Source organism: Eurypyga helias, unplaced genomic scaffold (assembly GCF_000690775.1).
Source record: "Eurypyga helias isolate BGI_N326 unplaced genomic scaffold, ASM69077v1 scaffold39579, whole genome shotgun sequence".
Taxonomy (NCBI): domain Eukaryota; kingdom Metazoa; phylum Chordata; class Aves; order Eurypygiformes; family Eurypygidae; genus Eurypyga; species Eurypyga helias.
In genome coordinates, this window is record NW_010272323.1 from 24,049 (window position 1) to 50,394 (window position 26,346).

Genomic DNA, 26,346 nt, shown 5'->3' on the forward strand with positions numbered 1-26,346 from the left:
GTGGGTGTTTGGAGGTTTTGACATGTGCTGGAGACAAGTGGTCCCCAAGTAGCTAAAGAGTCAGTGAGAAAATGTGAAAGACCGACACGAGTTTCATCTCGCTTGTGCAGCGTCACCCTAAACAGTGACAGGTGCTGTCTCTGCCCCAGGAGGCTGTGAAAGGAGAAACAGGCCCCCAAGAAGTGAGAAAGCCATTCCTGAGCACTGAAGACCACCTTACTGGAGAATGAACTTGCTTGGGAGAGGAGTCTACATGCAACACCTGGTATTCACCTAGTCACACACCTTTTGGTGGTCTAATGGGGTGTTCAAAGGGCTGCCTGTTTCTCCAAATGTCTCTCTTAGCAGCTAAAGCCTCCAGGAGCCTGAGATCCGGCTCGCGCCCCCTCAGTCTGCACACATCCGTAGGGTAGCACTATCAAACAGCACAGCAAACAGAGCTGCCCGAAACCAGGACCGTCCCCAGTCACCCCAAGGCTTTTCCAAACCCACTGGCACTTACTTTGCTAACTTCTTAAAGCCAATGGCCCTCTTCTTGGTAGGTGTCCCATTGACCCCTTTCCAGACGTGGGTGTTCCAGGGGTCCGGCTAAGAGAGAGAAGAGTGACTGATGGGCGGTGCTCAGAGCTTTGAGAAATGCTCTATCTGCAGCACCGAGCGTTAAATTCTGCTAATTATGGAGGGGAGGACTAGCTGGCCTCTTCATAGAATCACAGAATCGCTGGGTTGGAAAAAGACCTTAGAGATCATCCAGTCCAACCGTATCTGTCCACCACTAAACCATATCTCTCAGCACCTCATCCACCCGTCTCTTAAACACATCCAGGGATGGTGACTCCACCAGCTCCCTGGGCAGCCTGTTCCAGTGCGTGATAACCCTTTCGGTGAAGAACTTCTTCACAGCTCCCGATGTCCTCTGTAGGTCCCTGATTCTAGGAGCCCCAGGGGTTTCTTGGGGCAGTTGGGCGAGGGAGTACGCACAGAAAAATTGCAATGCAATAAAACCTCGCTGGCTTGCAACAGCACCTGGCCAAACGCGTTCTCACCTCTGGGATGAGCATTAACGGGCCACAGGCAAAAAGCAGGCAGGCAACACAAGAAGGGGAGGGGTGATGGAAACACATCCTTCCCCCTTCCCCAGCCCAGGGTTTTTTTTCCTAAGAGGCCCTTTGGGAAGGGGAGGCAGCTGAAGCAAGGAATAAGCGCACAGAAGCTAATTCAGTGTCCTCGCAGGCGGCTGTCGGTAATCAGGGCCAGGAACCATCGGGGTTCCTCGTGGATCAGTTATAGAAATGAACAGACTGCTCCCGGTTTGTGATTGTTCCTTAAGGGCTCTTGACTAAAGGTCACATTGTGTGAAAACCACCGGAGCCGGGATGGTTAGCCAATGAGGGCATGTTCGCTTACGGGCCTTTTTCCCATGGATCGAAGTGTTAAATACTCCAGTACCAGCCTTAAAGCCCACTGCTTGGCAGGCTGGGCAGGAGCCTCCTCCTATCAAATTGTTGGATCCCCAAGCTGGCAGAAGCCATCCGCTCAAACCTTCAGGCCGCAGAGAGGAGGGATATGGTGACTACCAGGCCATTTCCTCACCTAGCCATCAGAGTGCAAAATCAGGCACTTCCAAAGGGAGGAGCTCTGCTTAGTTCTGTTTCCAAGGGTAAAAGTTGTGGCCTCAGGTGTCCCATGTTCCCATGGAAGGGCAAAAAGCCACTCCCCTGTGAAAAGGTGTAATATCCAGGAGGTTTTTATACCCCATGAGGGGGAATCACCAATCAGACTTGTTCACGGACTTCACTGCCTGGAGGGGCAGCTTGCCAAAGGGATTAGGTGGTGTCCCTCTCCTCCCTGCATCATCCAAGCTCCAGCTCCCACCCTGCTCTTGGCTTCACGTTGGGCATGCAGCAGAAGATGGGGTGCAGACAGTACCTGGTACTCAAAGGAGGGTGTGAGGCGGTAGTTGAGCATTTCCTGATGGAAAACTGGGGTGATGCTGCCAGACATGGGTGGGACAATCCACACCCAGTCAGCGGGACAGCCTCCACGGCACCGGTATTCATTCTCCATGTGCTTGATGAAGGACTCAGTGGCTGAGTGGTGATCCACAATGGTCACTTTGTCGCTCTGTTGGAGGGAGAAGAGAGAAGAGCCAACAGCTGTGGGTTAATACACACCCCAGAAGACAAAGCCAAGATTTTACATTTGGAGCTGTTTGACCAAAATATGCCTCACTCCCATGGTCTTACAGGACCATCCCTTTGGAGATGACACAGGGTGGCTGCTGACCCTGGTCTTCCCAAGGAGGCTGTGAAGCTGCTCTTGTCCTTCCTGAGTAGGTGTGCTATGGGATGGCTGTTCATCCTGCTTTTTGTCATATGCCAAGCAAAGATGACATGAACGGGACGGAGCATCCCCTGCTCAGCCCCTGGGGTACTCTGTCATGGCTTGCACAACTCAATGTTCTGATCCAGCTCTGGGAAGGACTCCCACCCTCTGAAGTTGGGTTGCCAAGAACTAGTTTTGCTACTTGACCTTTAAGTGCAAGTGGAGGGGGAACCTGGGCCAATTCTTGCCTCATGGATGGGACAGAAGGGCTGGATCTTGCCCCCTCGGGGCACTCCCTCTGGACTGGCAGAGCTCAGATGCTGGTAGTGTTGCCTGTGCAACATCCAGGGCACAGAGATTATTAAATTTCACTGCAGGCTCCTGGAACAGCCCAAAACTGGGAAGGCACAGCACAATTTCAGCTGAGTGTATCAGCTGCTGCCGTTGTCCTTGGGCAGATGTCGCCATCCTTGTCCCATCTAATACTTGTGTCCCTCAAGCCTGACCCAAACAGAGAGGAGTCCTGTTACTCAGGTACCTGAAAGCTGTAGAGCACAGCAATGTTGATCTCCACCAGGGCCTGGTCCTTCCACAGCGAGGAGGTTTTCCTCATATCCAGATTCATTTTCTTGGCCACTTGCTGTAACAAAACATGGTAGAAGGTGCACTGTTGTAACGGCCAAGAACCAAGGACTGAAGATCTCTTCCTGGGGAGAGGAGCTCAAAGGAGGGACCCAGGCTGACACAAGGCACCCGCAGGGTAGGGCAGCACATTTGCAATGAAAGGTTGGCATTTTGGGATGTGGCTTTTCCTTTTCCTCCCCATGACAGCAGCAAATCCAGTCTGGCCTCCTTTCCGACCCCGGGCACAGGAACATGACTAAATGCTGCTGAACAGGGGCATCAGGAGCAGTTGCTCTTTGTGAGAGGAGAAGAAATGGGTGGGTACATGGGACAGCAGGAGAGGGTGGTGATCCATGTGCAGGGAGGAACAGATCCCTGTACCCCTTCCCATACCAGATCCCCTGCACCAGCTCCTCCCCATGGCTTGTCTTTGTATCTGACCTGCCCTGTCCCCACTGTGGGGAGTCCCTGAGCCATGGTAGAGGACTCCAGAGGGGCCAGCTGGAGGGTCTCTGGGGCAGGCGTGTCCCCAAAGAGTCATCAAGTGTCTCAACACCCTCTCAGCCCCACCACGTCTTACCACTTGACCTCAAGCAAACACATGGCCTGCTGATCCGTAAGTTGCTCTGGGAAGACTACAGGGAGCTCAATAGGGATCACACTTGCTGTGTTCGATACCAGCTGGCCCCACAGGACACAAAACAACTTGCCAGCCCATCAAACCTTTGTCCATGTGGCTCCAGGAGAATCTAACTTCCCTATCTAAAGGAGACTTGCATGTCCTGTACTCTCCCACTCAAGTCAATGCTCTTCCAGTGTTTTGCCTGTTCCCCAGTAATTTCACACACCCCCACTGCACGCCATGAACACCTGCCCTCCCCGAGGAGGGGGAATTACCTCCAATATGTTGTAGCGAGAGTTGTCACAATAGTCGCGGACCCCAATCTCTGTGCCCATGTACCAGCCACTGAAGGGGCAGGCAGAAAACTCCAAGCCGCCGATCTCAAGGAGCATGTTGGAAACTGCTGGCAAACCATACCACTTCAGGCCCAGGTCCTTAAACCACTCAAACCTGCCGGGATACAGCAGGGTTAGGCCATCAGCTAGACCTCCCCCACCAGATGCAGGCAGGGGGTAGAGGAGGTCACCTTGCCACCAGCCACCGGGCTGAAGGACACGAGCAGAACAGTTCCTGTAGGCAATATCTCCCTTAGGGGCTGTTTATGGGGTGAAAGCAATATATCAGGTGTGTTACAGAGTGAAGTAAATCCTGGGAAACCTCAAAGAAAGGGAAATCTGCCCTGTGACAATGACACACCTCCAGGTTCTGCCAGCTCTACATCAGAGTGAAGGGAAGGTGTGGAAGAGTGTCTTGGGTAAAGCACCCAAACCACGGAAAGACCAAGTACACGGGGTGGCTTAGGGTGAAACCAGAGGAGCTGAGTCCTGCTGATCCCCTCAAGCAGTTTTGGAGCTTACTCTGACTTACTTGGGGTGACGGATGGGCACTTCCAGCACAAGCTCTGGAGGTATTTCAAAGAGCTCTGGATCATTGCCGTTGGCTTGGAGGAGCAGAGGCAGGATATCAAAGCGCCCGTGCGGTGCCTTCCAACCTTGCTGAATGCAGATCTACAGGCAAAACAAAGGTGGGGTTTAGAAGTCCCAGGGGATCACCTGCTCTTCAAGCATTACGGGCAGCGAGTTGCATGGCCCTGAGCAGCGTCTCCTAACAGCATCTCTGCTCAGCCCTTGACAGTCAAGTAATAACCTCCATCCAAGAGAGCTACGGGATGGGGTTGCCTGTCACAGCCAACCCATGGCCATGCAAGGGGGATTTGGGCTGTAAATGAGCATAGAACAAGACCTCCAGGGAGGATCACAGTTCTGAAAAAGTTGCTTACCCTGTATGTTCTTGCAGTGGTGAAGAAGAAAATGGGTGAGAAAGGCAGAGGAGTTTGGGAAGAGCTGAGCAGGGTACTGGTGCTGTGCAGGCGGTGCCAACAGGCAATGGCAAAAGGCATATCTCATTTCTGCTTCCCACTGGCCCAGATCTGCAGTGGGCACACATGTCCTCCTGCAGCAATTCCCTCAGCACCGCTAAGTGACCCCTCCTCAGCAACAGTAAAATAAGATAAGAGACTTTTGTTGCAGCTATGGCCAACTCCTGCATGCATGGAATCAGCTTTTTTTCCAAGGAAAATATCCAAGGGTGAGAAAAATACAGCTTCACACTGTGGCACTGCAGTGGGTTTATCACACCCAGCTTGGCCCAGCGTGCTCCTCATTCCTGGGATAGTCAGAGCTTCTGCATGCTCCCTCCCACCCCCATGCCGGTGCCCAGGAAGGATGGTTTCAGCCAATACCTCCGTCAGCTCCACATTAGCGGGATCTCCCAGGATAGTGCCATCAGGCTGCTTGTAGCCAGCATAGCGGATAAGCTGAGCATTCCAGATGCGGAAGTCATGCTTGCTGTCCGTCCGCTGTGGGAAGATGGTGATAGCAGATCTGGAAGGAAGAGGCAGTCCTGGTGAATGCTGAGCATGTTACGAGGTCATAAGAGGAACAGCAAAGCGTTGTGGGGGAAAGGTGCTGCCCATGCCTGCCACCACCCTGTGCACCACCTCTGCCTGTGCCTTAGGCAAGCCCCCAGCACTTACGGTATGTCCTTCACCAGAAAAAGTCATGGTCAGGTGCACTCCAGCTCTGGAATTTGGGGTGTTTCCAGCAACTCAGCTCCAGGCAGAAGCTGATGGCTAACATGGGCTTTTGGGTAGATCTGAAGAGCAGTCTGTGCTCTGTTTCATGCAGAATATAGGAAAGGTGAAATAATTGGAAAACCTGCCCTTTGAGGTCCCAGAGAGAGCAAGAAGAGATGTACTTTGACCAGCAGGCCACCTTTCCCAGATATCAGGTCCCTCTAACACTCCCCAGGACAGGTGCTGGCTACAACCATCCTGTTGTGCAGCAGTTGCTGGAGGAGACAGTGTCAGCAGGGCCCAGACCTGGGCTGACCACTCATCCAGAGGCCTTTGGATATAAGCCCTGGTGACTCCTGGGTGGCTCACCTTAGGTTCCCTTTGTTGGTGGCATATTTGATGTGGTTGCAGATATAATTGAACATCCCATGGGCTGTAGTGCAGTCCCGGGCATCAAAGACCTGAAAGAGTGAAAGCAATTGTGGTGATGCTCCAGCTCCTAGGGCAGAGCCAAGCAGAAGAAACACAGCACAGGGAAAGCCCTAGAGGTGACTGTGACTTGTTAGGTATCTAAAGCTCCATAATTATGTGTTCCCTGCGTTTACTGCATGTGGATGTCTAATCCAGCTGCCCCTTCTGCTTTGGAGAGGTGAGTCATCTGCTGCTCAGGCAAAAACCTCCTCAGTCCTGCGCTCTCAGCCTGCTGTTGTCCCTGGCTTATCCACCAACGGTTTTGGTTTCTGCTCTCTGTCTCTTGTAGATCAAGACTCAAAGCTGAAATAGGACAGGTATCACTCAGGCCTGGGATCCACTGAGAGGATGGGGAATCATAGACTCATAGAATGGCTGGGGTTGGAAAGGACCTTTAAAGGTCATCTAGTCCAACCTCCTGCCATGGGCAGGGACACCTTCAACTACATCAGGTTGCTTAGAGACCCATTTAACCTGACAATGAAAGTTTCCAGGGATGGGGCATCTACAGAAGGAGGGGAAAAGCAGGAAAGAGGGACAACAGCAGGCAAGAACATAACTCCCTGTTCTCGCCTCCTCCCAAGGTTCAGATATGCCAAAAGAAACAGTGGAAGAGAAGAGCTGAAGGCTGAGCTGGGAGTGAAGGAAGCCCAGCCTCCTGGCCCCAGGCAGTGCTTATACCCTGTGTGAAGCAGCCACAAGAATTGCTCAGCAGCACTTGAGCTGTGCTCCAGGTTACAGAGGGAGACGTCATCTCTGCACCAAGGGATCCCACTAGTGATCACTAATTCGGATCCTGCCCTACGCTTCCAGCTAGTCAAAAGGCACTGAGCCAAATCTTCTCCTACCATAGCATCTCTATACCGAGGATGAGTGTGTCCTGCTGCCTCTCTCCAGGCAGAGCAATAATTTTGGAAGCAGCATGTAAGAAGGTGGAGCAGTATCTGATTTTGGAAAAATCTAGAGCGCCAACTTCCAGCTGGCCCTGTTTCAGACACAAACACCTCAGCTACACCTACCCCACAGATGCTTTCCCAGCCCCTGCTGACTTCCAGCCTGCACACCCCAAAGCTGTCAAGGAGAGTGCAGCTGCTGCATGCTGAACAGCCCAACTGTACCTGTGCTGTGCTGTGCTTCCCCGGGTATTTGAAGCAAGTTTTGCCTCTCCAAAACTCCAGTGCCTCCTTTGGCAGGCAACCTGCCAGCTGTCTCCAGCTGTGCTGGCACTCACCTGCAACTTGGACCACTGAATCCTGCCCACACAGCGGGCTGCATTTCTCCAGGCATGCTTGGCTCCATAGATCAGCTCTGTGTCCCGCAGCTGGTAGGTGTCAGTGGCTTCAATCTCCTTGGTCACTTCCTCCAGCCTCTCCATGTGGGCCTTAGAGCCAGACCTGCGTGTGAGGGTGAACAGAGGAGACAGCAGTCACCAACCAGGGTGGAAGGCAGGGAATCCTGCTGCTCTCCTCCTGGGCATGAGTTCTTAAGCACATGTGTGCACATACAAAGGGGGGGTGTCAGGAGGATGGGGCCAGGCTCTTCTCAGTGGTGTCCAGTGACAGGATGAGGTGCACTGGCCATAAACTGGAAAACAGAAGGGTCAGACTGAATGTGAGGAAACACTTCATCACTGTGAGGGTGACAGAGCATGGAACAGGCTGCCCAGAGAGGTGGTGGAGTCTCCTTCCCTGGAGACTTTCCAAAGCCGCCTGGACTTGGTTTTGTGCGATTGACTCTAGGGGATCCTGCTCTGGCAGGGGGGCTGGACTAGATGATCTCTAGGGGTCCCTTCCAACCCCTGCCCCTCTATGACTCTGTGTGTGCATTCAGATAACAGATGACAGTGCCAGCGGGAGAGGACGGCAGTTTGCACAGAGCACACAGCAGATGCTAGGAATGAAGCTCCCTGAGGAAGCAGCTGCACGTGGAGCACCAGTCTCACCCTGCTTTGACTCACAAACGTGAAAGATCAGATCACATGTGACATCTCAGCATAAACAGCAGCCAGGGCCTGCGACCTTCTCTGGCCAACACTTACCTCTTGATGGAGGAGTAGTACTGGTCAATGAAGTCCTTAGCCAAGAGGAGCACCTCCTCCTTAGTCCTGGTATCTTCTGACTTGCGGACGTGCTGGCTGGGGGTCATTACTGAGCCCATGCAGATCTGCTCAGTGCACGCGGTGGCCTGATGAGACAGGAGGAGACAAGCGTGTCCTGGGTTACTGCAGCACTTTGGGGTACCTGAGCTGGGCTGGGGGAAGTCAGCAACGAGCTACGCAAAACTTGGTAGCATCTTTGGCAAACAGGGACATTTCCATCTTATTTGTTTCATGCCTATCCATACATCATGTAAGACAGCTCAAGCATGTGCAGTCATCTCTTGTCTCACCCAATACAGACAATTGGGGCTCACTAGATTCTTGCACTAGCTTGGCATGAAGTCATATGCTTTTCCTGATTTATCCCAGATGGACTTCCCTGTCACCCAGCTTATTGCACCAGAGGTTTGAAATTCAGACACCACTGGAGACAAGAAGACTGGCCTGAATTCATCCAGTTCTGCATTTCCAAGTGAAACCATCTTGGAAACACTGTGATCCACTCAATTGTGCTCAGACAACTTTTAGCCAGTCCTATCAACTCTACTCACCATTGCCGTCTTGAGGTGCAGGGTGTCGTGAAGCACAGAGCCTGTCTCCCAGTTTTTGATTTTGACGAACCGTGGGCATTTGGAAGGACTTCCATTCACTGTGTTCTTCGTTGGGGACTGCCGCCCGGATGGCGGTGGCTGGACAACGGTGAAGACCAGAGGCAAGGTTAGTATTCATCGATGAGATACAGGAAAAAAGGCCACAACAACAAGCAGCATCTTGCATTAGTGGATGCCTGTGCTTAAATCCTAGTAGTAATACAGTGAGACAAGGTATGCAGTCCAAATACTGGCAGCATTTGGGATCCTACAATGAAGCAACCAACTCCCAGTGCAACTGAGAAGTCATCTCTGTCTACAGAACAGCCAAACCTGTACAATAGGGGTAAAAAAAAAAAAAAAAAGAGACAGAAGCGACTAAGGAGAACATTGTGTTGAAGTTTCCCAGTGGAAGACTTACCTCTATAAAATATATTAGAAGTTTCTTTTTAAGGAGCATCACCTGCTCAGGTTCTACACGTGCCAAGCTCTGCCTCACTAATACGAGCACTGTGAGACAGTACTAACAGCCGATCGTTCCTCCAAGCAAGCCAAAGGCACATCTCTTTTGATATCAGTGTTGGAAGATCATAGGAATAAGGATGGATAAATTATGCGAGTGGGAGAGCTGCTGAATTATGCATAGTTGGATTACTTCAGCCTCAGCTCTGAATCCCCAGCCCTCCCCGATGCTCTGTCAGGGTGTGCTCACCCGGCACATCTTGAGTTACGTATCAACGTAAAGAAGAGCTTCAGCCAGCAGAGAGCTTGTAACGGGAAGAGCTGGCTGCAGCGGCTTGTATTTGCACATGTTTTCACAGACAATATCTAGGATTTCTACTGTGACCCTTACTTGCCCCAAGCACTTGAAAACTTAAAGAGCAATCAGTGTCTGCCAGCGTAACACGGGACAGTGAGATCCGCAGTGGCCCTGGAAAGCAGAGACGTTTCTTCTAGGAATCTGATCTTCTCGTAGGGTGCAATTCAGTCACCGCTGGCAGTGTTGCTGCAGGTTTCAAGGGGGAACCCGATCACACACCAGAGCGTCCTGTCAAAACCTGCTTATATTTGGCCCCGCTTAAAGGCTTGCATCTCTGCCAAGTACGCCTGGGCTTGGACCGAGATTTGATGTAGCCTTCCTACAGGAATCCTGTAGCCCTTTCTAATCCATCTGCAAAGTTTCCTAGAGATGGCACTGCCTTCAGCAGACCAGGGCAGAGCCTCACCCTCCTTTCTGGTGGCTCTGGGCTCATGTCACAGCTGCAACTGGCGGACTAGCAGCAACAGTACAAATCCAGCACTACAGCCTGAAGGACCAAGTGAAGAAGAGACAGCACACGGTGGAAGAAGCTTTTATTTCAGAACAAGCACTTTTGCTGATGAGCAAACCCAGGAGGGAAAGCAACAGGGGCCACAAGGATTACAAAAGCAGATGAGGCTCCAGACCTCACTTGTTCTTACTTTGCCAGGCAGAGGATTGCTCTGCTTTCCCGAAGCAGAGAGACACTGATGCCTGATTGACTGTGAGACTGATGCCTGGGCTGAGCAGACACCACTGCGTTGCCTCACTTGTGATGCTGACCATATTTTTTGCCCAGTCCTTATTTCTACCATATGGTCCACACTTTTTTTTCCATGAAAACAGACATTTTGCTACCAAGCAGCCTGAGACCCACAGTGTAATACCATGCACTGAAAGCATAGGCTGGGAGCAAGAGACAGAGGACGGAGGGGAAGGGAGAGCTTTACAGCCTGACCCCTTGGTAGGACCCTCTTTGGTCCTCCCAGTTTCCAAAAGCTGCTCTCTGCTTGCCCTCAGGCTGTGTGGTCAGGGGTGCCTGTGACATTCCCTGTGGCACATATTCTGTGATCCTCCCAAGGAACATTTTGAGGTCCTAGTCCCTGAAGCCAGATGACCACACAGTGGATCTCAGCTTCCCCTTTACATGCTGCAGAAAGGAAATATGAGGCTTCATATAGAGCTCAAAGCCAGTAGTTAATAAAAAGAATCTGCTAAATATAGTCCTAGAAAAGCACTATTTTAAAGGTTTTTTTTTTTCTGTTTTGGGAAATCTGTCTTAAATTATGGCAGTGGCAGTTCCTAGTATTTTTTTTTCTTCTTGTTTCACACTTTCAAGGAAATTAAACCATTCCTGAGCCACTCACAGCATTCTGTGCTCTCTGAACCAACCTGGGCCACTCTTAGGACCAAGGGGGGATAATCTGCCACCTTCCTTCTGAGGATGATTGCTCAGAGCTGCTCTGAGATTGGAAAAACATAGCTGAAAACTGCTGCTCACAATGCAAACAAAATCACTCCTCCCCTGCACCTCCACCTGCCAGGCAGAAATTAGAAGTACCAAGCAGAAAGAGTTAGTTGTATCCAGCACCACTTTTTTATTCCGAGTTAGGTTTGATTTTCTGACGGGGCTCCAGTGCAGCTTAGGAGGCGTGCTGCTAAACAACTTCTTGCTGGAGCAGGTATGGCCCAAGAGCGTGTTAGGAATCCAGATGTAGCCATGACCCCTTCCTTGGAGCAAGCAAGCTCACGGTCCAAGCTGGAGGACATCAGATGCTTAACATCTCCCTACAGATGTTCTACCTTAAACCTCTCTCAAGGCTGCTCCCTTTCCTTTTTGTCTTTTCTGTGCAGGGACTGGAAAAGTTTGAATCTTTGCTGAGGGAGGGCCACAGTGCAGCGGCATGCCGAATCCCTGGTTTGCCAGCCGGGCTGGAGCAGCTGAGGCGACAGCACCTACGAGAAGCAGAGGTGCCAGGTCTGGCAACTGAGTCGCAGAGCAGCTGTGGAGGGAGCAGCACCCAGAGAAGTTGGAAAGAGCTCTGCGTGTGCCTTCCCTGCATGGCAGAGCTGAAGCAAATATTACCCCTGCTTCTATCAGGGAGGTTGTGCGAGATCCTTTCATGTTTTAATTAGGCAGCTGTGATATTAGTGACTCAAGAGCGGGACAAACGAAGAGACTAACGTAGCAGTCGGGGCGCACATGCATTATGCAAACATCTTTTACAAGGGAGCGTGTTGGCACTTATCGTCAGCGTGCAGCTTGCGAGCTGTCTGCAGTTCTTACAGACGCAGGGGAGAAGCGCACCCAGCCCCGGGCGCTTCTTGGGGCCGAAACAACCGGGAGCAGCTCCCTTTTTGCAGACCCGAGTGGGCTCTACAGGACCTCAGCCTTCCTCCTGTATCCCAGATGGGCTTCGGGGGTCCCTTCGGCATTGGCATAGATTGCCTTGCTAAAACATATCGACCGTGGGAGGTCGAGGTCTGCAGCATTAGCCCAGGTCATAGATATATTGGCATGCTGACATTTCCTTCTAGACTGCATTAACCCGTCTAGCTGAAAGTGTGTTTTTCGCTTTTATAAAGCTGTAAATCATCCTTACAAGCGTGGAGCTGATAAGACTCCCTTCTCCTGCCAGCTACATGGACACGCACTCGCCCCGGTTGCCCTGGAGCTCCTAACAAATCAATCTGTACGGACTGAAATACAACTCGCACAGGACTGGGGCTGGTGCAGTCACAGCATCTTCCCGTCAGTCAGGGGGATTTGGATCCTGGGAGACAAGCAAAACACACTGCGTGGTTTTACAAAAAAAAGGATAGGGATGGATGCCCAACAGGTCTTTCAGTACCTTGTTATGGGCCTCAGTGAGCATTCCCCACCTGGCCAAGGGAATCCACCAAATCCTGCTTTAAAGAACGACGGGTATAAAAAGCTCACGCTTGGCTTGACTTGCCCCCGTGTTAAGAGTATTTATTGCAGCTTGCGAGAAGTTCAGTTGCCTTGACCGCATTGGGCCCGGGGGAACGGCTGCAGGGACTACGAGGAAGGTTTTCTGCCTTCTAGAAGAGCAGGCATAGCGATGTGGGGATAAGAAGGATAAAAGGAAAGCTGCACGTCAAGTGAAAAAAAAACTATTAAAGTGTTTAATAGCAGCTTAAGACTGGGGGTTTTGGCAGCCCTAACAGAGAGAAATTAAGCTCCGAACACAGAAGGTTATAAAGTGCTTACAGTAGCAGACACGTACATGCAAGATGCTTAGCAAAGGAGGCAGAAAGACAGTGTCTTTCCAGAGCTGGGGCAAAGGGATCGGAGTAGTGACCTGTCCTTGAGCGAGACGGGCTCGTGATACCTGCCACAGCGCATTAACTGCGTGGCAGGACACGGGGAACGTCCCTCCAGCAGCGGAACAAAGTGTGCGGCAGCTCTTGGATGCACCCACTTGTTTGTGCCGATGTCGGATGATACCCAGGGTAAGGGTGTCTATTCTGCTGGAAGACTTGGCCGCAGTCCTGAGCCACAGCCAGGCAAGGGGAGGTTGGAAATTGCTCCCAGCTGCAGCAGAGCACCCAACCAGGTTGGCTGAAACCTTGCAGCAAGTCTGGCCTGGGCAGGAGTATCCCAGGAACCCTGCGTGTGCATCAGTGCCCGCACAGTGTGTCTCACGTGTCCCGTGATCCTCCGACGCTGTGCGTGCTGCTAAAGTGCATGTGAGCATCGTTCTGCTCAGGAGTCCCAGGAGGAACAGTGGTGCTCCTGCACAGGGGACCGAGGGCATGGGTAGCTACACCCCACGGCCAAAACCACGTCACCTCCATGGGCATGAAGGGACCATGTCACCTCATGTGACCTCACCCCCTGCTTCTGGCTTTGCCATGTCCAAAATGTCCGTGAAATCAGTAAACATCCACTGGCAGAGTCATGGCCTGGGAGGTGCTGCTGGACGCTGCTGGACATCAAGGCCAGGCTCAACATCTGGATGTCAGCCACATCATGAGTGGCACCCACCCTGTGGTGGTCTGTATGTGGCACGTCAGCGAGGAGCGCCGCGTTGCAGCTCACTGAAGCTGGGAAGAGTCATCAGCCAGAGGTATCTGCTGAGGACATTCCTGAGCTGAGGAAATACTGATTTTCTCAGAAGTCTTCATGTGAACACTAAATCACTTTTCTCCCCTCCCTTGGGAAACAGTCCTTACTACGTCACCCTGAGAAATATGGTGGGGCCAGGAGACCAAATGCTCCCCAGACTTGTCCCCCACGTCCTGTCCTGCTGCTGGTTAATCCCATCGGGGAGACACGTTTGCCCAAGCAGGCTTGGCAGCGCTCATGCACGTCATGTTTTCCCCGAGGTGATCTTTCTGGCCTGGCAGGGTCTGCCTTACATCTCTGGCTTTGCTACAAACGTGGAATTAATCCACTTCTGGCAAGAAAGCCTGAGAATTTATGTCCGTGGGGTGTGAGGAGATGAAAACGCACCATACAACATATTATCTGAAGTGCTCTACTGAATTACCGTCATACGAATCAAACGACTTTAACAGGGCAACTCGGCTTTTTGCTATGGAAAGGGATGATGGTCCCAAGGGAAGTTTCAGAGTTCTGGCTCCTCTCTGTGCTCCCAAGCCCACTCTGGCACCTTGGATGAAGAGCATCGTTCTTCAGTCACCTACACCCTGCCAAAACCATGGGCAATTTGGCTTCTGAATCAAATGGGCTCTACAGCACATCAACTCCAGCTCTTGGGATCAAAGGTCTTCAGGGTAGCGCATGTAGTCCTCGCAGGTTCGCTGTGGTGTGACAGCTCACCGGGATGGGTCACATACCCCCAGACCCCCATCTCAACCAAAGCAGCATGAGCCGTGGGCTCTTACCTGCCCCGCGTCAGAGTGGGGATTGTTGAGGACCACGGGCACGTTGCTCTTCCCCCACAGGTCACTGAAGACACGGTCGTTCTCCATCTGAGCCGGTAAGGCCTTCTGCGGCTTGTTTTCCCCTTCCCTGAAACTGAAGGGTTAAAAACCATTTGGGTGAGTGTGCTGGAGGGTGCCTGGTTGCAGCTCCAGGGCCTGCATCCCGCGATCGAAAACTCGCACATCGCCCCACAGAAGGGGAGGAAACGCTCTGCCTCAGCTGAGGCAATGAATCACCGTGCTGAGAGCAGCCCAAACACAATAGAAATTTCGCCGCGCGGGCGAGCGCCGTGCCTACAAAACAACAGGAAACCCCTGTCCGGACATGGGCTCTAGCAGAGTCACACGCCTGACCCTCTGTACCCCAAAACCCAAGCTGGAGCCCTGCAAAGGCAAGCATGGAGCTGGGGAAAAACTGTACGTGCTTCCAGCTGCAAAACCTCATAGCATAACCAGCTGGGTTTGCAGAGCAGCTTGGTGTTTATGAGAGCAGGAAAGGAAAAACACCAAGAAAAATAGGTGGCTCCCAGGAGGAAGAGACAGCTCTCTCTCCACTTCCTGACCTTTACGGATGCTGCAAATGCCGACAAGTGCAAGCGGTTTTACTCAAGCAAACTGACTGATTGCCTCCGTGGAGCTGGGAATGTCGGTAAGGCTGGGGGACTGAGGTCCCTAGCGCCGGCTGCCCCGGCCTGCACAGCGAGACCGGTGTAACTGACGGTGCACACAGCCCGCTGTGTACGTTTGCCTGGGGAACGTACCGGGGGGATGTCAGCGAGGCTGTTAAATGCCACTCAAGCCGGTGATGGAAAGCCACTGCCATATGAGCCCTCATGAAGGAGAAAAACAAATGGGGTTTAGGGATGTGATATTCAGTGAAAGCAGGCTGCAGCACCCGTGCCAAAGGCACTGACCGCCTTGGCGAGGCCGTGCGTGGGAAGGAGCTCCGCAGGTTGGGCGGCACGGGGCCACGGGCCAGGACGGACATAGCCCCGTGGCTCACAGCCATGCCGCCTTCACTCTTGCCCAACAGACCATCGAGGTAACGCTGTCTGGCAATTGGTTTGCTCCTGCTGTCTGTTCTTAAAAGTCTTCCAGATGCCCACTAAAGTCAATAAGGAGCCTTTCCATTAATGATGGCAGGCTTTGGGCACCGACCAGAGTAGGACAGTCGCCCTCAGGACATAATTCACACCAACACGGTGCTCTTGACACCATCTCAGGAAGACAGGCACATACCAACAAATACAGTTTCACAATTCTCCTTGCTCCCCAGCTCATATCTTTAGGCACAAAGATGATCTCCTGTGCTCTGAGTTTTCTGTATTTTTTTCTGCCTTCACAGAGTTGCCAAAATATTACACTAGGCTCCTGGACACCTTCCAAACATTGGCTGCCTTCGGGTGAAAGTGGCCTGCTTGGTGCAAACGAGGAGGTACAGGTGCCATAGGGGAAGTTTTTACTGGGTTTACTATGTTCTCCCCCCACCCCAGGGAAAGAAAGCCGTTCTGTGACTTGGCTGCTGAGTACATGAAAGGGTTTCAATCAGATAAAACACAAGAAACCCCACCCGCTGCACCACACGGCCACAGCCAAAGACAACAGGTCCCAGCTCTCTGCTACACGCTGCCGGGAACACTCGGCAGCCAGGCAGATCCCAGGGCTGGGGACAACCATGAAGCATACAGTACTCTGCCCTCTCCAGCCCATCTAAATGGGAAGCTCAGGGTCTGTTGACACATCCAGCTTCCATCTAGAGAATTGCCAGCAGCAAGGCAGAGAATTAGCAGGATGAAAATTCAGCAAATCTGGCTCTTCCCCCTAAGTCATGGCCAGCTGTTAAATCTCCTGGAGAATGCCCGTTTCCATGCTGCCCATCCCTACCTCTCTTGCACTGAGCCCCATGACACCAGGGAGAGTGGAGCCAGGTCACAGGGCCACTGAGTACATGGAACAATGGACACGCACAAGCCATCTCCTGCAGCTGATGACCCCCAACATGCTGCTCCCCATAACTGGCCTAAATCAAGACACAAACGCTAATTCCATAAGGCGATGGAAGAAATCCCTTGGCTTTACTGGTGCCTGGGATTTAGCAGAAGGAACCTGCCACCGGTGGGGGCCACAGTGCCTGTCCAGGGGCGTGGATTGTGCCTCTGTGCAGACAGGAGAGGCTTGGGCAGACAGATACCCCACAGGCGCCTCCAAAATGACACTGAGCATATGTCTGCAGGTGCCTGGCACAGCCCGCTGCTTCCAGGAAGGTGTCTGCAAACCCATCTAAACGGGCATCTGCCGGCACGAGGGAACCTGGAGAGGAATCCATCCATCGGTGATAGCAGCAGGAGGTCTCGGCCGGGAGGCTGCATATGAAATCTCATTGTCTGCACACCAACAAAGCCATAAATGCTCATACCTGTGCCAACGGCACAGGGAAAAGACCAGATGCTTGAACTGAGTCATCGCTGTAGTTGGCTACTTCGTGTATTACAAGTACTGCTGGAGCGGGGCCCTGCTCCCATTGACTGGTCTCCAGCACCACCCGACAGCGAGGTGCCACCATCCTGAGGAACAGGGAAGTCCAGGTGGGCATTTAAGGGTTGGATGCTCCAGAGCAAACTCTCCACATCCCATTGCACATTTGAAACTGGGGCAGAAATGGGTTGCGTGTCGCTATTCTTGGTGGACTTAGGGCTACGTGAACAAGGCCTCACCCTTTGCTATAAAAGCACCGCCGAGCGTGGCTGCGATGAAGCCACTAGACTACACCTGCGGTCACATCTGTCACCTCTGTGCTGGTGTTGTGCTGCAGTTTGCTGGGTGTCAGGCGAGGAGGTCTGTCCCTCGCCAGGCTGCGGGTGCATGCCCCTGCACTGAGCTAGCGCAGACCTCTCCCGGATGAGCCTGCCCAGAAGTATCCGGCTCTGTCTTTTTGGGAGAGGCAGGGAGAGAAAAGCCCATTCAGAGCAGCCACAGCCTCGCTCCAGATGGGGGAGGGGATTTTTAAAATATCAATTACTTCATTTTACAAATATTTCCTGCCTGTTTCTTGTAACTGCCTTGTTTGTGAGCTCAGACAGGAACAGGGTCTTTTGGGTCAGTTATTTTTTTTCTCTTGACTTGGCTTCCCCAGCCACCAGCAGAGGCACGTGGTGACCTGCCACGTTCACGCAAGGATGCCAGTTCCCCCGAGGGGTTTTTTGAGGCAGCCAGGTTGAACACCTCCAGGGAACTGCCCTGGGAGCAGCCCCATCTGCAGATACACAGGGGAAGGGGGATTTGTCCTTGGGTCCCAGCAGCCTTTGGAAAAATCTTCTTGACTGACCATCAGACCTGGGCATTCTGGGGCACTAAACAAGATTTTTTAAAGTCACTACTTTCATGTTTTTGAAGAACTGGAAGCAAGGCTGAAGATATGTCCTTGGAGGCACATATTTGGCTGAACTCTTCCTTCTGACCTGGGTCCCACTGCCAGATCCATTAAATACTGTTTCAGCATTAACAAAATCTTTTGGATCCAGAGCGGGTTTGGAAGAAGGGACCTCCTTTGAGGTCATCTTTTGTTCTGAAAGCAAGATTTGTTACTTAAAAAGAGAAAGAGGAATCCTGCCCTCCCCCACTGGTGCACAGGCAGAGCCTTGGATGATGCCTCACCTCGGAAAGAGCATCTGGCTGTTTGGAGAATTGAGAGGCACCACTGTTTTCTTTTGACTAATTTGATGATGTTGCAGTGCTCAGAGTGATAAAGCAGAAGGGAAGTTGCTGAGACAGCCCTTTGAGAAATTTCTCCAAAGCTTTTCCAAAAAAGAAAGAAAAAAAAGAGCAAAAAAAGATTGTCACTTCACTCCTTTGAATTTGCTTGGCAGAAGGATCTCTCTGATTTCCCAGGCAGAGATGAGAGGTACCACTAGCTGCTGCAATCCACGGGAGCCAATTTGGATGAACCGATAAGGACATGGATGTCCACACTCCCAATGATGGCTCTAATGCTGTGATGCTGATAGCAGCACCCGTGCTGTGACTGCAAGGGATAAGCTCCTTCCAAGCCCTTGTCCCAGCAGCTAAAACCCCCACGCTGGTGCCTGGGACCTGTGTGAGAAGCTCACATGTGCACACCTCGCTTCTCTGAGCTGCGAGAAGGAAATACTTCCTTTCTACTTTCTTGCCCTCTCCTGGCGTGCCCTTGGGGATGGCTGCATGGCTCCACTGCACATTGCTCCTACTTCCAGTTCTAGAGGCTGGGGTAAGCAGCTCTTGGCTCACCTTCCTTTTGCCACAGGGAAAACCATACTCCAGAGGGCATTGTACCCTCAGAAGTTAGTATTTCCTTGCTATCACACCCCTGGGGCATCTCAGAGTCTGCAATGTTGGAAAAGGTGCTGGCTGCAGACTCCTCACCTTGAGGGTTAAGGCAAGGTCTGGCACAGCGCGTTTGAGGGAGAGAGAGGAGGAAGGAGAGTCAGGAGGAGGGATCAGGCAGCACTGGGCATTTGCAAGGTCCAGAAGATGGAGCAGAGCTCAGGAAGGAAGTGGGAATGTTGGAAGCAGAATGAATAACTCCAAAAGGTGGGATGCACTCCCCAGGGAGGCAGATGGGCCAGCATGCCCAGAGTGGGTGATTGCAGGACGATGAAAGCAAGAAACCACTTTCTAAATGAGAAAGGGGAGCTTGAATGGCACTGACGGAAGAGGACAGAAGCCTCACCAAGCATGCAGCATGGCTTGAAGAAAGTCTGTCGCCCTGAAAAGGTCAGAGCGTCACTGAGAAGATCCCAAAGTCCCACCAGCATTGTTCGAGGTTCAGCCAGCAACAGATGCAACCTGCAGTCGCCATGCTCATCCCTTCCCAGCCATGCCCAACGAGCACTCAACGGATTTCAGCCTCAGGAGCTTATTTGGAGAGCAAACACAGTTCAGGTCTGCTGGGAGACCACAGGCTTGTACATGGGCCAAGGGTTTGTCTGCTGGGACCATGTACGAGGAGAACTGCCATCCCATGGGATGCAAGAAACAGCACTGGTCCAGCGGGCTGAGAGGGTGAAGGGGGCATTGGAGACTGGTCTGAGAGGGCTGCATGGGGGTATATTCAGGTGGAATATGTTATTTGCAGGCACAAAGTGCCTCTCAGAATTAGACTGAGGCAGTCAGAGTGACAAGGAAGAAGAATCCACTGAGGGAGAAGGGAAGGGAAGCTGCCAAAGCTTCCTACTGCACCATTTTGCAGAATGGCAACAACATGATAGTTTCAGGGAATCTTTTCATTTCAGGGGTTTTAAAGTTTCGTGTCCAAGTACAGAATAATGAAGACATCAGAAATGCAAATGGAATGTTGTGAGCAACACAAAGAGATTTTGGCGGCAGAGAAGGAGGTGGGAGGAAGAGAATTTTCTCTTTGAGAGCTGCAAAATTATGGGGTTTGTTCCAGTGCAGGATGGAGCCTGAAACCTTGAAACCCTTCATAAACAGAATTCCTGCTCTCAGCACACTTCTCCCTCTTAGGGCTGCTGATGCTGCTTTTTGGACCAAGACTGCCATGTTTCCATCATGCTGTTCATGTTATGGAATAGACCTGAGAAGAAAAATAAATACTGGCAACTCAGTGGCGGGGGGGGTGGGGAAAGGGAGGGAAGATGGGACATGACAGTCTCCCTAGAGCTGAGGGAAAAACAGACCTAGGTTAGCTGGCAGTGAGTGAATCAAACTCTATTTTTGTTTTCTAGCCCACGGTGAGCCTCATGGCAGAAATGCCAGCTCTCATCATACCTTGCGCCCCACTTCCATGCTCTGCTTTATGATCGACTTCATCGCAGATGGCTTGAGCCATGCAGCAGACATTAGCCATGGTCACAGCCCATCCCATGGGCACGCACCATGGACCCAGGGCACCTTGCAGCCGGGAATCAGCAGGGAGTAAAAGCCAGGTCATCGCAGGGCATCTTCCCCGGGGAGTGCAGTCCATGGGTGTGAGGGATGGAGATGAACTGATATATTTTTCCCAATACCTACTTAACAGCTCCCACTTTTCCTTGCAAGTAACATTAGAGACACGAGCTGGAAGCCCAAAGCATCAGGTGCCATTTGGCAAAGCCCACCTTGAACAAGAGGAGTTTGGCTCCTTGTGCATAACCTCAAACTTGTACCATTCCTTTCTGCCCCAGGGGAAGTGTCTCAGCTCTGCGAGCTGGGCCAGCTTTGACAAAGTGCTGCAGACTGTGAAGGTCAGCACCAGGCGAAGACAGAGGCAGATCAGGATCAGTCCCAAGGCCACCATCTCCAGCTGAATCAATGGTCAAGCTGTATGTATCGAGCTCGACCATGAGCGAGGTTTTGCACCCTCCTAATGTCTAGGTAAAGCTCTATTCCTGTTTTGACTAACGCCAGCTTTGCTTGCTTCCCCCCTGAGCCTGGAGAAGTCTCAGGCTACAACATTACAGCTGCATCAATTTGATAGATCTTGCTTATTTTTTGGGCATCTCTTTGGCATTGACCAACACAGTCTCCGCGGTTATCTGCTTCCTATCGCTCCCTCACCTTTCTGCACTTCTCTCTCAGACCAAGAAAACTCTCACTGTAGAAGACCTTCACGATGCCCCGGCTCTGTCTGAGACCAAGCAGAGGAGATGAATCATCTCCAGCACGTCGCAGGAGTGGGAGGAGAGGCGGCTGCAAAATGCCCTTTACCCTGCAGAGTAGCTCTCGACAAGTTTTCCCTGCAGTATATCTCCTTTCCCACTTCTCTGCTTGAGCCCAGGTCCTCTCACTCATACAGAGTCTGACCGCAAGAGCGAGGCTGCAGCTTTTCATCAAGCAGAGATTGAAGACTAATTTTGACTGAAAAGTGGATTTTCGGTCCCAAGGTAGATAGATTACATAAGGGTTTTTTTTAAGGATATTGAAAAATAAAGTGAGTGGAGTTTTGGTGAAGTACCCACTTCGCTAATATTCTTGCTGGTTTGAAAGGTTCAGTTTAAGTGAATCCGAAGTGTTTCAGTTTAATCTCTTTATGAGTAGAAGAGATTTCTCAAAGAAAAAAACCCAGAGATTTCATCCCTCTCCCCAGCCAGAGCAGGATTTCCTTAGAGAACCCAGACCTGGTGGGACAGCATGAGGACACCAGGGGGGACAGTTTGAAGGGTGAGGCTGTACCTTGTATCAATGCTTGGGATTGTGCCCTCAGGATGCTTCACCAGATTATGACCCCCAGCTCCCCTGAATCAGTCTGAGCAAAAACAGAGGGACGGAAAGAATGTTTAAGCACCCCTGTGTGTTTCGTTGGACATGTAGACAAGCACAACCCCTTCAAGGTCTCAATTCTTTGGTTGCTTAAGCCAGGTTTCCCCAGGGATGGGTTGATGCTGGATTAAAGCTGGGGCAGGTAGCCCTCAACCTTTCAGGGCGAGTGCTGGGCTCAAGGGGTTAAATTGCCTCCTGTAGCTCAGCACAGACCCAAACCAGTGGGTTTTGACAGCAGCAAAAAAGCAGTGTGCTGAGACCTGGGGGTGTGTGTGGCAGGAGGGGCTGGCAGGGAAGGATGTCCCCAAGCGTGCCCTGTCCCACTGCTCTTTCCCAGACGTCTGCCACTGCTGCCGGCGCCAAGCTGATTTTTTTCCCTCTGACTCAGTGTCACCACCATAATGGGCTTTGAGTAACCGTGTCCTCCATGGAAAAAATACACAATTTGGAGGAGAGCAGAAACAATGGCATGAAAACAACCGAAAATCAAAAAAAAACCCCAAAGATGGAAAACACGCGGCGTGGGTGTCGGTTTGTGATGGGAGTGATTGGGAGCTCAGCCTGGGCTCTGCCACGAGCTGGGTGGGGAACCCACTGCAGGGATCACGCTCCTCCGCAGCCAACAGCTCTGTCTTTCATCTCTCTCTGTTTCGGATAAAACCAATAAACATCATTTTTTCCCCCTCCCTAAGGAAGCAGGTGCAGCAAAGGGAACCTGAAGTTACAAATCCCTCTGTCACTGAGCCGAGAACGCCAGCCCTAGTGAAGAAGTCTCCTGGCTTTCACAGCCAGTCAATAACTGAGGGCAGCCACAACCTGCTGCGGCACTTGACACTGCTAAAATATGTTTGGGGACTTGGGGAAAGGCAACAGGAAAAGGCAACCTCTCGTTGCTAATAAATGGTCAGGAGGCGAGGGAGCTGGTATGGAAAAAAAAAAAAAAGAAAAAGCTATTAACAACATTTTTGCTAACCTGAAGGGCCATGGGGAGCTGCCTCAGCTCCGGAGCGCTGGTCTGTATCTCAGGGAAATGCCAAGGAAGATCAGAAGGGCAACACCCCACACATGGCCCCTTGCAGAAGGGGATATCAGAAATGAAGCTCTTCCATCCGTGTGATGGGATTTCACCCTCCCCACGAGGCAAGCATCCAGATGTTCCCACCCTTGTTATACATGCATACACATACTGAAATAACCGGCTTCATCTAGAAAGAGCCAAGGGGACGAACAGGCAGCTCCACTGTTGTATTTCAGCAAGAGATGGCCATTTCTGAGCTCTCAACGGGAATCATTTCCCCCCTTCCCATAAGGCAGGAACACCCAAGGCAGGTCCCACTGCCCTTGCACGGGACTCCTGCTGGCTTCAGCTGGAGCTGGACTGGGGGTCCCCTCTCCCTTCCCCAAAGCCAGAGCCTGACTGCCAGAAGCACAGAAGGTTTTGAAACTCATTTCTCCTGGGAAGCACCGTACTCTGATGGTCTGACCCTCCTTCTCCCTCTCCGGCAGTTAATCAATAGCAGATCTCAAGGGGAGAGCTCCGAAGAGGAATAGCAAGGACAGACAAGACCATGAATCTTACTTGGCAGATGGGGAAACTGAGGCACAGGATTTTGTTTAAAGCTTACAATAAATTAGATGGAGAACACAGAACAAAACAAAAACCCAGCCCAGCCCATGATCCACTACAGCACATAGCTCAGCTTTCCATAACACATTACTCCTGCTGCCTCACAATTTACCACACTTATGCCTTTCTCCCTTTCTTCCACCATCTATCTATTACAATTTTTCATTCCTTTTTCCTTCCTCTCATCAACCTCTTCCCCCCTTTTTTACATCTCTTTCTCTCCATCTCCATCCTGCTGTGTCACACAGCAGCCGTTTCTGGAGAGGTGCCCACCGACAACTAACCCAGCCACGTTGGGTAGCCAAAACCAGCACATTTCACCAAATGTAAAAAATGTATTTAGGGACCTACCAGTCCACCTGGACTTCTATATCTCTTGTCTCTACCTTGGAGGGTGCATCTCCATCGCTGTCCTTACTGCCGCTCTTCAGGAGATCCAGGACAGGCTCAATTTCTTTCAGCAGTTCATTGTCTTCCACGCCGCCGTTGAGGCAAAGGTGACCACAAGCACCCTCCTTCCCCTTCCCAGCGTCCTGCCCTTTGCTGCCGGTAACAACACCGTTAACGTGGACCACCGGCTCCACCTCCCGCCCGATCTCTCTGGTCCACAGGGAGCCCATGGTGCGGTCGGCTGCTGGCAGCAGCTGCTCTTTGCCGAGCAGGCTCGGGTTGGACAAGTCAACGGCCTTCGGAGCTGGGCAGAGGGGTCTGGTGACACGGATGGTTTTCGGTGTCCCGTCACCTGCAAAAGTGGTCTCCAGGTGAGTGGTGAATCCCTCGGGGCCCCGCAGGATGAGGACCACATAGGTCTCAGAGGCAATGCTTCTCAGTATCTCCAGCGCGGTCTCATAGCTCATGTCCACCAAGGGCCTGCCATTGACAGCTAAAATGATGTCCCCAGCCTGAATGAGGCCACTCTGTTCTGCAGCCCCTCCCCGGATCAGGTCCGAGATGATGACGGGCGGCTTGCTGACGCGTTCCTTCACCAGGAAGCCGAGGCCGCCCACCTTGCGCTTGAAAAGCCTCACCGAGATGACGTTGGGCTGTATCTGCTGCACGCTGAACACATTCTCTTCCATGGCAGCCGCCCTCTTCAAGCCTGCAGACTAGGATCTCGACGCCCGCTGAACGCAGAGAAATTCACTGCCCAAGATGCTTACACACGCCGGGACGCTGCGGAGGCAACTCTTCGGGTGTTAAGCAACTGGCCTCACTGCAAAACTCTTCTGGGCTTTGGCTGCAGGCTGGCTTTCTGCAGCATACTTGCTGCCACCTCTCTCTGAAAGCGATGTCCTGGGGCAAACGGGGTGTATCACTGGTGGAAAGCAAGGCTAGGGGCAGGGCAGGCAGGGCAGGGCATCTCGTGGCTGAGCAGGGGCTGGAGGGAGCAACATGCCAGCTTCCAGTCAGCCTCAGGTCCTGCACCGGGCGGAGGAGGGAATGCAACCTGCTCGCTTCACCAACATCCCTGCAAACTCTCTGCGAGCTTCTTCAGCTAGAAAGGAGGAAAAACCAACAAAGGAGAAAGAAAAGTGAGGTAGGGCAGGCATAAGTGCCAGCTCGGCAGGGGGCTCGGCACACCACAGACACCCACATGCATCAGCCCGTCCCCACAGATGTCATCCCCCAGGCTGCATTTGGGAGACAGGCTGCAGTCTCCCATCACTCTGGGCTTTGTTTCCTTCGTTCCCCCTGTGAAAATCGGCACCATCTGTTCAGCGGGGGCCGGGAAAGTACAGGGGAAGAGGGGGAGCCCTGGGAGGGGGCTCCTGGGCAGCTTTGCCCGGACCCTCCCCGTTCTGCTCAAGGGTCCCAAGCAAAACCCATGCAAGTCTGGCAAATGGGTAGAGCCACATGGAGCTCAGCAGTGATTTCTGCCTGCTGAGGATCTTGTCTCCATGTGTTTTCCAGAGTATTCAACAGCCTGATGGCTGAGATGGATTGGGGTGATCGAAATGGGACGTATGTCCCTGCCTCGGATGGAACTCATTCCATAGGTGCTGTCACACCGAGACAGTTTCGATGTTTCAGGAGAAAGAGTAACAGCCACAAGCAAAACAAGGCAGTATAGACAAGGACACTCAGCTCCCCTTACCCTGAGCTACAGCAAAGCATTTACAACGGCAAGTGCTTGTAAAGCCTGGCTCCAGGGATCACAGCCTCAGCCTGGCTCAGTTCCTCCTCTCCCCATATTTCAAGCCTGGCAGGGGGATACAGGAGGCAAAGCTACACTCCCCCATGCCCAGACCTGCCATCCAGCTCCGAACAGTTCCCAAAAAACTGCTTTAGCTGATGGAAAACCATCTAGAGGAGAACATGCAATGAGTTTCCTCAGCTCTCGCGGGAACCTCATGCAGCTGCGCACGACTTTCTACAACCCTAACGTGGCTTGGGGAGCCATGTCGCATTGACTCCTGATGGGACCCTGGTTCTGACATGCCTACGCTTGTGTTCAATAACTTCGGCCCCCAAACCCTCTCCGCGTTCCCCTCCCATTTCTTAGATGCTCTGGAGAACATTTCTCTTTGGGACTGTTCCCTGACATTTAGCAGCAAGCTGAAATGCAGATGGCCTTTTCTTTTTTAAATCGGAATTTTGGGAAGAGAACAGAGGGCACTAGCTCTGCGGGCTGGAGGCACTGAGGCCAAGGAAAACACTCTCCTCTCTCCCAGAAGCAGCACGTTCAGGGCAGCGTTTGCACCTCCAGACACGGAGCACTGAGCCTCCCTCTGCCAGGAGCTCCTGCCAGCACCCAGATGGGAAAAATGGGTATCTGAGGAGCAGACACCAGCCCCAGCATTAACTCACTTGAGCATTTTAATCCTCATGTGATGAAGGCTGCTGACCCCAGACTGGCTTTTTACAGGCCAGTAGAGAATAAAGTAATTAGAAACCAAACACAAGCCGATGGATTTAACCCCTATTGTCCTTCTCCTGCCGTTACGCAGCCCTGCAGAGCAGTAGCAGCATGC

At 52.1% G+C, this 26,346-nt stretch overlaps 1 protein-coding gene across 2 annotated transcripts in view; it reads right to left on the minus strand.

Moving 5' to 3' along the window:
• NOS1 (nitric oxide synthase 1 (neuronal)) overlaps positions 1–24,453 on the minus strand; it is a 38,388-nt gene extending 13,935 nt beyond the window's left edge. The window contains exons 1-12 of one of the 2 annotated variants that reach the window (XM_010159090.1): positions 23,726–24,453; positions 14,476–14,602; positions 8,766–8,903; positions 8,155–8,300; positions 7,348–7,510; positions 6,015–6,106; positions 5,313–5,454; positions 4,439–4,578; positions 3,847–4,021; positions 2,864–2,965; positions 1,930–2,124; positions 503–588 (exon numbers count right to left, since the gene is read on the minus strand). In XM_010159090.1, coding sequence (XP_010157392.1) covers positions 503–588; positions 1,930–2,124; positions 2,864–2,965; positions 3,847–4,021; positions 4,439–4,578; positions 5,313–5,454; positions 6,015–6,106; positions 7,348–7,510; positions 8,155–8,300; positions 8,766–8,903; positions 14,476–14,602; positions 23,726–24,453 — 2,234 coding nt within the window. Of the gene's footprint in view, positions 1–502; positions 589–1,929; positions 2,125–2,863; positions 2,966–3,846; positions 4,022–4,438; positions 4,579–5,312; positions 5,455–6,014; positions 6,107–7,347; positions 7,511–8,154; positions 8,301–8,765; positions 8,904–14,475; positions 14,609–23,725 lie in introns of both variants that reach the window. The other variant, XM_010159089.1, reaches the window with a different exon arrangement.
• Between the last annotated feature and the right edge of the window lie 1,893 nt (positions 24,454–26,346).